General features: G+C 46.5%; 1 protein-coding gene across 1 annotated transcript in view; it reads left to right on the forward strand.

Annotated features, from left to right (window-relative positions):
• Window positions 1-12,500, forward strand: part of fras1 (Fraser extracellular matrix complex subunit 1) — a 204,478-nt gene that overhangs the window by 130,910 nt on the left and 61,068 nt on the right. Inside the window, exons 27-29 of the mRNA XM_034541300.1 lie at window positions 124-403; window positions 4,685-4,769; window positions 11,134-11,457. Of these exons, the coding sequence (XP_034397191.1) occupies window positions 124-403; window positions 4,685-4,769; window positions 11,134-11,457 (689 nt within the window). The remainder of the gene's footprint in view (window positions 1-123; window positions 404-4,684; window positions 4,770-11,133; window positions 11,458-12,500) is intronic.

The following is a 12,500-nucleotide window of genomic DNA, read 5'->3' on the forward strand; positions in this document are numbered from 1 at the left end:
TTTTTATTGCAAATTAATTCACTCGTCCATTTTAATAACATTTTGTTGAACGAGACAAATGTCGTTTCAAGTTCTTTGGCTTTAATGATCTGATTTAAGATAATTCACATTGGTCCTCCTCAGTGAACAGCCGGCCCCCGGTCCTGCAGGTCAACGGGTCCCTGCTGGTCCCCCTCGGGGGTCTCGCCCCGCTGCCCCTCAGCCTGCTGCGGGTGAAGGACCCCGACAGTCCGCCCGAGCGGCTGGTCTTCCAGCTGGTTCGGGGCCCCGCTAACGGCCGGCTGGTCCTGTTCAGAGGGGAGGGAGGGGGGCCCGGCCGGGACCTGAACGGGGACGACACCTTCACCTGGGCGGAGCTGAGATCGGGCCGGGTCCGGTTCAGACACCAGAAGGACAAAGCCAGGTCAGTGGACCCGGTGGGTTTAGGGGGAGGGGGGGGGGGGGGGGGGGGGGGGTGGGGGGGGAATTATTATTTAACACCAAATTGCTTATTTGACTATTTGCAACATTATTATAATATTATGTGTTTAGGGTTAGGTTTAATTTATTATTATTATTATTATTATTATTATTATTATTATTATTATTATATGTTTTATTCCTTTGTAGAGCTCTTGCTCAATTAAATCTTTTTATTTATTTATTATTATTAGTAGTAGTGGTCGTTGTAGTATTGTTATAATTATAATAATTTATTATTATTATTATTATTATTATTATTACTATTATATTAGTAGTAATAGTGGTCATAGTAGTATTGTTATAATAATGTATTATTATTTGTAAGATATCATACAAACCATTGAAGTTGATTGGTCAAACCAACGCCAACTTATTTGAACTTTGTTTTTAAAAGATTGTACGTTAAGAGTTAAGTAACTTAGTACTAAAAACACAGAGAGAGAGAGGGAGAGGGGGAGGGAGAGAGAGGGAGAGGGGGAGAGAGAGAGAGAGAGAGGGAGAGGGGGAGAGAGAGAGGGGGAGGGAGAGAGAGAGAGAGAGAGAGGGGGAGAGAGAGGGGGAGAGAGAGAGAGAGAGAGGGGGAGGGAGAGAGAGAGAGAGAGAGAGAGGGAGAGAGAGAGGGAGGGAGAGGTCACATATGAGGACAAGAGAAGAGAAGCTGACACTTTATTTTGTCATTTTGTGACGGCTCGGTCACGAAAGGGTCGAACGCTGGTGGATCGACCTTCAGTCGACCTTCAGAATCGCTCCACACATTAATCCACGTTCTCCTTTAATTAGTCTCCTGTCTGTCTGACAATAGAAGGGCTCATTGTATTTAAAGTTGACCTGAAGCTCCGCCTCTCCCTCCTCGACCCCCCCGACCTCTGACCCTTGTTTCCCTGCTCTCGCTAGCGGCCCACCTGCCCGTCGTCTGTCTAGATTCATGTAAAGTTCACTTCCATTAGCCTACATGTTCGCCTCCCATGTGTTTAGTGTCGCCCTGATCAAAGGTTTTCTGACTCCAGCATGTTCTGCAAGTCGGTGTCGTTTTTGAGTCTGGACGTAACGGAATGTCGTAATCGACCCGCTCAGATAATTCGCTCCCTGACTCTGAGCCCTCGAAAACGAAGCCGAGCCGGCGAGTTAGCCGCTGCCCAGTTTTTCGAGCCATTAGATTAATGGAGACAATAAAACGTTTAAAAAAAAAAAAAAAGCCTCCAAATAGGATTTCATCTGCGTATTATAGCCATATTTGTCAAATTATGTGGAGTGGGGGATAATGTCTGCAGAGGCGGAGCCACAAACAAATGCTCTCAGGCCTGATTCCCTCTCGAGTCCAGCAGAGGAACACATGTTGTGTGCATTTAGAGATTAATGTCAAGAATAACGTTGAACTGTCAGTATTAGTGCCAGGCAAAAAAAAAGAAAAAACAATTAAGGCGTAATATGATGTTTTTTTGGGATCAAAAATCAAAAAGAATAAAGAGAAAAAAGACACGAGAATAATTGAATTGAGAAAAAGGGAAGATTTGTTTTATTGTGCATTTCGAGAAGTCAAAAATGACGAGAATAAGGTCTTAACTTTCAGCCTAATATATTTATATTGATTCTAAAAGAATTATATTAATATGTTGGGTTTTTTATTTAGCATTTTGAGAAGTAAAGTTCTAAAGTTAAGAATGTCAAGCTACTGGCATCATAAACTTTATTCTATTAAAAGCAATTACAACGGATCTTTTGTCTCCAACGAAGGCTCTTTGCATAAAAGGGAGCAGCATTAGTTTCTCTTTTTAATCAGTCAAACACGTCGAGTTGTACAGCTCAACGTTACTATTGAGAAGTATTAATACGCGGACACAAGCACGCTGATCAAAAGCTGCTCCATTTGTGTCTCAAGGCTCCGTGAAAAAAAAATGAAATCCGACAAGTTATACACAAGTTATGACCCTCTGCTAAAGCATCGTCAATTAATAATTGACTGTTTAGAATGAGCTTCATCCACAGCCAAAGACACTGGACATCTTTATGCTCCTCAGTAGTGGTGGAATGTATTGAAGTACTATTTTATGCTACTTTATACTTCTATTCATTTTGAAAGCCAAGGTTGTACTTTTTACTCTACTACAATTATTTAAAAATATCAAATATTTCAACACAGCCAATATTTTGGTATTGAATGTTTCTGCAAACCAAGTGATGTCAAACAAACGACAACGTAACAACATAAAGTAACAACATTGCATCGTAGCGTAGCATCGTGACGTAGCATCGTGACGTAGCATTGTGACGTAGCATCGTGATGTAGCATCGTGACGTAGCATCGTGATGTAGCATCGTGACGTAGCATAGTAACGTAACATCGTAACGTAACATCGTAACGTAACATCGTAACGTAACATCGTAACGTAACATTGTAACGTAACAGTAACGTAACATCGTAACGTAACATCGTAACGTAACATCGTAACGTAACATCGTAACTTAACAACGTAACTTAACATTGGAATTTAACGTAACATCGTAACGTAACCAAAACATCACGTGTTTACATATCTATGGTTTGCGACACGTGTTCCTGGCGACTGGGCCGACTGACTTTTCAGTTTCAGATTAATAAACAGAATCTAACTCATTTGGTTGAACTAGCCAGCAGCATATAAATGACTTACACTGATCCCGGACCAGCAGCATATAAATGAGTTACACTGATCCCGGACCAGCAGCATATAAATGAGTTACACTGATCCCGGACCAGCAGCATATAAATGAGTTACACTGATCCCGGACCAGCTGCATATAAATGAGTTACACTGATCCCGGACCAGCTGCATATAAATGAGTTACACTGATCCCGGACCAGCAGCATATAAATGAGTTACACTGATCCCGGACCAGCTGCATATAAATGAGTTACACTGATCCAGGACCAGCTGCATATAAATGAGTTACACTGATCCCGGACCAGCAGCATATAAATGAGTTACACTGATCCCGGACCAGCTGCATATAAATGAGTTACACTGATCCCGGACCAGCAGCATATAAATGAGTTACACTGATCCCGGACCAGCTGCATATAAATGAGTTACACTGATCCAGGACCAGCTGCATATAAATGAGTTACACTGATCCCGGACCAGCAGCATATAAATGAGTTACACTGATCCCGGACCAGCAGCATATAAATGAGTTACACTGATCCCGGACCAGCTGCATATAAATGAGTTACACTGATCCCGGACCAGCTGCATATAAATGAGTTACACTGATCCCGGACCAGCAGCATATAAATGAGTTACACTGATCCCGGACCAGCTGCATATAAATGAGTTACACTGATCCCGGACCAGCTGCAACATGAAAGTGATCAACACACCAAACAGAGCCCTTTGATATTTTAATAAACAGGAAGCAACCAGAGTTATGAAGATATAATGCTGCATCTGTCTCATTATCAAACAAAAGTGACATTCAGATGCTAGTGTCCCAGCCCTCCGCCCCATGGACTTGTGGGTAATAAGGTCTTTGATGATGCCGAGGAGGCGTCGTCGATGAGGAGTGTGTGTCAGCAGGTGTGTGTGTGTGACGCTCACCTGGACGCCGCCGAGGTGATTCGGCCTAATGACTACGCACCAGGGGAGCCTCGCTGGACTCATTTTCCCAGAATGCCCCAGGGCGAACTAAAGGCTTTTTCTAGGTCATGTTTATTCGAAGTGAGTCTCGCAAACAGAGAGAGAGAGAGAGAGAGAGACAGAGAGAGAGAGAGAGAGAAGAGAGAGAGAGAGAAGAGAGAAGAGAGAGAGAGAGAGAGAGAGAGAGAGAAGAGAGAGAGAGAGAGAGAGAGAGAGAGAGAACTTTGACCTCTTTAACTCAAGGCAGTTTTTGATGGTCTGATTTCAAGTAAACAATATCTCTGTTTGTTTGTTTCCTCCTTTTTCTCTTTCTCACTTTCTTTGTCTTTTTTCGTTCTTTCTTTCCTTCTTAACTTCTTTCTCTCTTCCTTTCTTTACTTATTTCTCTCTTTCTTTCTTTACTTCTTTCTTTCTCACTTTCTTTCTTTACTCCTTTTTCTTTCTTTTTCTCACTTTCTTTCTGTACTAATTTCTCTCTCTCTTCCTTTCCCCCTCTCTCTCTTTCTTCCTTTCTGTACTTCTCTCTTTCTTTCTCTCTCTTCCTTCCTTTCTCTCTCTCTCCCTTCCTTCCTCTCTCTCTCTCTTTTCCTTCTTCCCCCTCTCCACAGGACCGGTGAGTTCACCCTCCGTGTGGCTGACCCTCAGCTGTCTTCCCCCCCGGAGACGGTCCACGTTCAGGTCGTGTCGCTGCAGGTATGAAGGTTATGAAACATAAACCCCACAGACTGTGAACTATAGATAATGTAAAGTATAGACATCTCTTAAAGGTCAACGCAGTGCCGTCACAAAAGAGTGAGACGTTTGTGGAACAACAGACGAGGTTCAGAAGTCGATGCTCGTGGCCTCCAAGCGTCTTCAGTCAGTGAAGATCTGGTGGATGAACATGACGGAAACCTACAACCGCACCGCTCCAGCACATCTTATCTAATCTGGATTGGACGTCTCACGACGCTTTCAAAAAGGAGTCTCCTTCTTTTTCTTGTGCCACATTAATTTAATGTGATAACAACAGAACAACAAGATCGAGCTACGTGGCTAACTCGCTGCCACGGTAACGACACGGAGACGCTGAGAGCTTCCTATAAAGTTCAGCTACGTAAAGTACAGTCCATATAAACGAGGACGCGTGAGAGATCTTTTTTTTTTTCGACGCATCATCCAGCTGATCTGCATTCCTCGCTGTCGGACTGAAGGCGGGGCCGTGATTGGCCGGAGCCCGACCTCGACAGCGGGGCCGTGATTGGCCGGAGCCCGGCCTCGACAGCGGGGCCGTGATTGGCCCGGAGCCCGGCCTCGACAGCGGGGCCGTGATTGGCCCGGAGCCCGGCCTCGACAGCGGGGCCGTGATTGGCCGGAGCCCGGCCTCGACAGCGGGGCCGTGATTGGCCCGGAGCCCGGCCTCGACAGCGGGGCCGTGATTGGCCCGGAGCCCGGCCTCGACAGCGGGGCCGTGATTGGCCCGGAGCCCGGCCTCGACAGCGGGGCCGTGATTGGCCGGAGCCCGGCCTCGACAGCGGGGCCGTGATTGGCCGGAGCCCGGCCTCGACAGCGGGGCCGTGATTGGCCGGAGCCCGGCCTCGACAGCGGGGCCGTGATTGGCCGGAGCCCGGCCTCGACAGCGGGGCCGTGATTGGCCGGAGCCCGGCCTCGACAGCGGGGCCGTGATTGGCCGGAGCCCGGCCTCGACAGCGGGGCCGTGATTGGCCGGAGCCCGGCCTCGACAGCGGGGCCGTGATTGGCCGGAGCCCGGCCTCGACAGCGGGGCCGTGATTGGCCCGGAGCCCGGCCTCGACAGCGGGGCCGTGATTGCTGTCAAGCTGACCTCTGATTTTAGCCCAAATATGGGAAATAATGAGGAGCGAGGGATTAAAGGCTCTCTCTGAGATGATGGGTTTGTGCGACAGCTGTGATGCGTGCGTGTGTGTGTGTGTGTGTGTGTGTGTGTGTGCGCACTGCATAGCAGAGAAAGTGACAGACGATTGATGATTAATAGCAGCGCTGAAATCGTGTGTAACAAATGAAAGTAATGATGTCATTAATTACCTGAGTGGAAAAATGTTGGTTAACTAAATCCTCCATATCTGTCTCTGGAAGCACCAACGTACAGGCAAAATTATGATTTTATGAGTTGGTGTTATAGAATAAATATAAATATAAAAACAAGTATTATGTGTATACAGTGCCGGTGAGGAAACGAGTCTCCTAAATCCCTCCGTATTCATCCAGGATTGAGAACAGTTTTTATCGTTTATTCATCCACTTCATTGGCTTACGTGAACGCTTTTCCCCCTTAAATCTGAGGTGAGCTCAATATTACACCATCGCTGAATATTACATCATCGCTCAATATTACACCATCGCCGGATCACCTCCACGGCCTCACAGCAGGAGGAGCAGCGGTAGACCGCCGTGTCCCCGTCAAGGGAGTCCGGTGGCTGTGAAGAGAGCGTCGATAACGGCTTCGCTTCCTTTTGGTCCGACGTCCAGGAAAGAATGTTCTGGAAATAGTGATTTGTTATTGATTTTTCTTTTTTTTTTTGGTCGACCTTTCTTTTCAGTGCCTAAAATAACTCCATCATCTCCGAGTTCATTCAATTTCCCGACGTTTCAGTTTTTTTTTTTTAGATGACATTAATTCCTCAATACTTTAGAGGTCAGATCAACACACTGTTCGTAATGCTGGACGTGGATCCTGTTTATCTACTTCAATGATGTCTCCTTCGCCTCTCCAGATGGCACATGGGTAATTTACAGACATTTGCGACGACAACAAACACAAACGTCGTCTCCCCGCGCGCTGCTTTTCTTTTTTCTTCGTCTTTGAACTTCTTCACTCGCAACAAAGTAGCAGAAACGCGGCGGCTTCCTCTTTCCCTCGACATCAAAGAGCGACGGGGGGAACCCCCGATCTGTCTTTGGATCCACACATTTTTGTACATTTGCTTTGAAAAAGGAGCTTGAACTCTCGTTATCTGTGGAGAGAGATTCCTACTGACACGTTGACGTTGGTTTTATATCATTTGGGTCATTTTACACCCACGCTTTGTATTAAGATACAGAAATCTTTCTGTCAATTTGATTAAATGAAACGGTTTAAAATACGCGACGCATACCGTACACGGAGACGACAGTAAAACTTGTTCCCAAAAGGAAGCTGACAGTGTTTCAGGTTTTAAGGTTAACAGTTTGTAAAGTCTGACTTCAGTCAGTGCAAAATATAAATCAATATAAATCACACAAATTTGACTCGACTTCAGCTATCAAAAAGAGGAAAAAACAACAACCTACAGTTTGCAAATGTCTGGTAATCATGATGAGGATGCGATGCACGATGCACTAAATATACAACCAGAGGAGTCGCCCCCTGGTGGTCAGGAGAGAGAATGCAGCTTTAACACATGAAGCATAGACTTCTATACAACCAGAGGAGTCGGCCCCCGGTGGTCAGTAGAGAGAATGCAGCTTTAACACATGAAGCATAGACTTCTATACAACCAGAGGAGTCGCCCCCTGGTGGTCAGGAGAGAGAATGCAGCTTTAACACATGAAGCATAGACTTCTATACAACCAGAGGAGTCGGCCCCCGGTGGTCAGTAGAGAGAATGCAGCTTTAACACATGAAGCATAGACTTCTATACAACCAGAGGAGTCGCCCCCTGGTGGTCAGGAGAGAGAATGCAGCTTTCACACATGAAGCATAGACTTCTATACAACCAGAGGAGTCGGCCCCCGGTGGTCAGTAGAGAGAATGCAGCTTTAACACATGAAGCATAGACTTCTATACAACCAGAGGAGTCGGCCCCCGGTGGTCAGTAGAGAGAATGCAGCTTTAACACATGAAGCATAGACTTCTATACAACCAGAGGAGTCGCCCCCTGGTGGTCAGGAGAGAGAATGCAGCTTTCACACATGAAGCATAGACTTCTATACAACCAGAGGAGTCGGCCCCCGGTGGTCAGTAGAGAGAATGCAGCTTTAACACATGAAGCATAGACTTCTATACAACCAGAGGAGTCGGCCCCCTGGTGGTCAGGAGAGAGAATGCAGCTTTAACACATGAAGCATAGACTTCTATACAACCAGAGGAGTCGGCCCCCGGTGGTCAGTAGAGAGAATGCAGCTTTAACACATGAAGCATAGACTTCTATACAACCAGAGGAGTCGCCCCCTGGTGGTCAGGAGAGAGAATGCAGCTTTCACACATGAAGCATAGACTTCTATACAACCAGAGGAGTCGGCCCCCGGTGGTCAGTAGAGAGAATGCAGCTTTAACACATGAAGCATAGACTTCTATACAACCAGAGGAGTCGGCCCCCGGTGGTCAGTAGAGAGAATGCAGCTTTAACACATGAAGCATAGACTTCTATACAACCAGAGGAGTCGCCCCCTGGTGGTCAGGAGAGAGAATGCAGCTTTCACACATGAAGCATAGACTTCTATACAACCAGAGGAGTCGGCCCCTGGTGGTCAGTAGAGAGAATGCAGCTTTAACACATGAAGCATAGACTTCTATACAACCAGAGGAGTCGCCCCCTGGTGGTCAGTAGAGAGAATGCAGCTTTAACACATTAAGCATAGACTTCTATACAACCAGAGGAGTCGGCCCCCTGGTGATCAGTAGAGAGAATGCAGCTTTAACACATTAAGCATAGACTTCTATACAACCAGAGGAGTCGGCCCCCGGTGGTCACTAGGCCTCCGGCCTCCTGCAAGTCGGCCCTAATCCCGTCACCTTGTCGGCATCTTCTTGAACAACCTCAACAGGAGGTTTTGGTTTTGCCAAATCTCTCCAAGGGGACCGGTTTCTACCGTTGCTGCCCTCCTGTTATTCTCCATGAATACAAAAAGGCTTTGTGGAGCAGGTTGACTGTGGAGCAGGACGGCATGGAGAAAAAGACTATTTGTGATATGCAGCCCTCCCCGTATAAAAAAAGGTTTGAAAAAAAAAAAAGAGAAAGAAATAGTTGATTGAAATCCCCTTCAGATCTGCAGCCAGCGGCCACCTCAGAATGTAATAGCCTCAGGAATGAGAGATCTGAGCAGCAGATAGCCCCCGCCCCCCCACCCCCTCACCTTTCTCACAGGAGTGGCTGTTTCTTTTGAAGAAAAAAAAAAGAGTCTCCAAGAGTCCAGTATCTGCTAGTGGCATTTCTAAAGAGGTGGTCTCACACAGCCCCACATGTTATTCTTTAAGAGTCCACCTTTGGTGATATCGTGGCTCTCTTTGCTGTGGGCTGTTTGCAATACCCTGAGCTGTCAATCATTACCGGGGCACTTTCTAAAAAAAAAAAAAATTGTTTGTTTAGGGCCCAGTCGACGCGTATACGGCTTTTTTTTGTTTGTTTTTTTACCGATATTTTCATCACTCGGTGGGCAATACCAGAGAAGAAGATTCTGAGCATAAGCTCAGTGAGCTGTCATCAGATTGTAAACCTCACCCGTTGGTTTGTGGACTGATGTTATGAAGCTCAGAATTTGGCGATTTCGCCGTCACCATCTTGGATTAGTGACCATATTAGGACTGAGGAGTAGTGAAGCCGTATACGTCTCTGGTAGAGACCTGTCAATCACCTTGTAGCCCCGCCCTAAAGCAGACCCTGCTTTATGGTCTGTTTGACTCTAAATGACCATAATTTACTAAATGAACATCACGCTGTATTGAAGAAGACTTGAAACTAGAGATTGAGACCAAAAACTAATGTTTACAATGTTTACTGAGGGAATAAATCAAGAGAAGTAGAGTCATTTATATAGACTTCTATACAACCAGAGGAGTCGCCCCCTGGTGGTCAGGAGAGAGAATGCAGCTTTAACACATGAAGCATAGACTTCTATACAACCAGAGGAGTCGCCCCCTGGTGGTCAGGAGAGAGAATGCAGCTTTAACACATGAAGCATAGACTTCTATACAACCAGAGGAGTCGCCCCCTGGTGGACAAAGTTAAAATAAGTGAGTTAAAATAACTAAATAACTCAACAGAGACTTCTCGTTTCTACGTGTGCAAAAGGAAAACGATATCTGTATACCGTTCAGAACGGTGTCTAAAGGTAAAAGTGTAAAGTGTGAAGTCCAGAACAAAAGGTCAAGACAAGAGGCCTCGTTACCCACCGAGAGGTCGAGAGGTCGTACGGGATGGGATCAACCTGGGAAACACTTCCATTCTGCCGTCGTGTCCTCTGGATGAAATCCGGCACGATCGCAGCGAGAGGAACTAAACAAACTAAGGAGCAAACCAGAAAAACAACTCAGGAATCAGCCCAACAACAACAACAACAACAACAACAACAGAACACGCTTCTTCTTGACATGCCGCAGAGCCCCATGGGAGACGACAGCTTCCTCCCAAACAGGGACCTCACCTCTCAAAAGTCAACCCTCCTACCTGAGCGGGCCTTGTTTGGTCTTCGTCCGACAACACATCGGAAAACCTTTTTATTTTTCTTTCCTGCAATTTGCTGAAGTAACAACACAGGATTTCGGTGGACGCCCAGTGGCCCGGAGTTTCAGGCCGTGTCCAGAGGTCACACAGTGTGTGTGTGTGTGTGTGTGTGTTTTTCTCTCTTGCGCCAGCTTGTTTCATGTCTGTTTACATCTGACCTGACGAATGTCTCTGTGGGTTAATGAGTAGCAACGAGCTAAATGAGGCTAAAAGCTACTTTTGGTTTTGATTCTCACGCGGCGTTGAAGTCAAAGTCTAGATGATCAAATCCCAAATATAACTTAATAGAGCTTAATCTCCTTTTAACAATGATTACGCTTCCAATCCTCATAATCCCTTTTACAGACACACACACACACACACACACACACACACACACACACACACTGAGCTCTGGGTAAAGTCGTACCCACCGCGGTGAGAGTTTAATGAGGCTGCCCTTCACTAGCGAGAAAATTCTACTAAATTTGGGAGAGATTGCCCTCTTGCTGTTTCCAAACATTTCACACTGACTTTGACTTCTTACCGTTGAACCAGAGTGTTGCTTTCCTTCTTTTGTCCATCACCTCTTTCTTTACAAACCGCCTCCTCCTTTTTTTCCCTTGAACCGTTTCCAGCCTCCGAGGGTCGTGACCCTCACTCCCCTGACCGTGGAGGGCCGCGGCGGCGCGGCGTCCATCACCCGGTCGGTCCTGCAGGTCGACGACCCCGACAACCCGGCCGACGTCCTTGTGGTGGTCCTGGAACCGCCCCGACGCGGCCGGCTGACCCGTCTCCACGGCGACCGCGCCCTCGGCCGCTTCAAGCTGGAGGAGCTGTCGCGGGAACAGATCCGCTACGTCCACGACGGCTCGGAGGGGACGGAGGACGGGGCGGTGCTGCAGGTCAACGACGGCCACAGCTACAGGAACATCCTCCTCCAAGTCCACATCAACCAGAAGGTAGGGGGGGCGGGGCTTAATGGCTGCAGGGTGGATGTTTGATATGGAGATTGCAACTTCATGCTTTCAAAAGTCAAAGATAAGCAGCTGTTGCAGTCAAAATATTTATTCACTGATCCGGCTTCTAACCTGCGTGAGTAATTTGGTTTATTGTGACTAGTTTCTGTGTAGAACGACTCCTCGAACTGTTTTTTACACCTCCTTTTATGAAATATGCCTCCAAAGGCTGCACCCAATGCTGAGGGCCTTTTTGACCACACTTTTGCCCGTCATGGAAGTTCTTCGGAACAAGTTAGATCTTTCTGTGTTTTGTAGTTTGACCACTCGGAGCCACCTTCCGTGCGAACGTCTTTGTCCACAATGCCGTTCGATGGTTGGATTCCCATCGGCTCCCAACATTTTATGAAAAAGAATTGAAGACCATCTTGGATAGCTTCTCTCTAACGTCCCCCATTGAGGACTAGCGCTATCCATCTCGTATCGAGAATGTTCGCAATGAATAAAATAATAAAACGCATCGGAACCGGATGACGGATTGTAAGAAACGCACATGGAAAATAAAGGCAAACTAAACAACTATAATAAGGACAACAAATACACTTTCACATATTTATTTTAAGGCTCTCTGGTGTTTAATTTAGAGTTTGTCCTGCTGCTCACCGGCTCGGCATCGATCTTCTATTAATACTGGATGACGAAGTTCTTCCCTGGAAGTTACACCACTGAGCCAAATAAGTGTGTTCCAGCTCAGAGCTTCACCAGCTACAGTTTCCAGACTGCAACTCATACCGGAAAAGGGAAAAAGGAACAGATCATATTAGTGGATGGAGCCAAAGTGCAATTAACAAGTCAAAAAGGTGAGACGACAAAAAGTGAGAAATCCCTCACAGAAATTGCGTTCGACTGTGAAAGTAGAAACACACCTGCTGCACGCTGCATATTCATTATATTCTACAGCTCTACTGTGTAAATGTTTTTTACGGCGCAGCGTAATCAGACTCTCGGCAGCAGGAGACGCTTTCATGTGCGGACGCTTTTAAATC

The sequence above is a fragment of the Cyclopterus lumpus genome, chromosome 9, assembly GCF_009769545.1.
Source record: "Cyclopterus lumpus isolate fCycLum1 chromosome 9, fCycLum1.pri, whole genome shotgun sequence".
Classification (NCBI taxonomy): domain Eukaryota; kingdom Metazoa; phylum Chordata; class Actinopteri; order Perciformes; family Cyclopteridae; genus Cyclopterus; species Cyclopterus lumpus.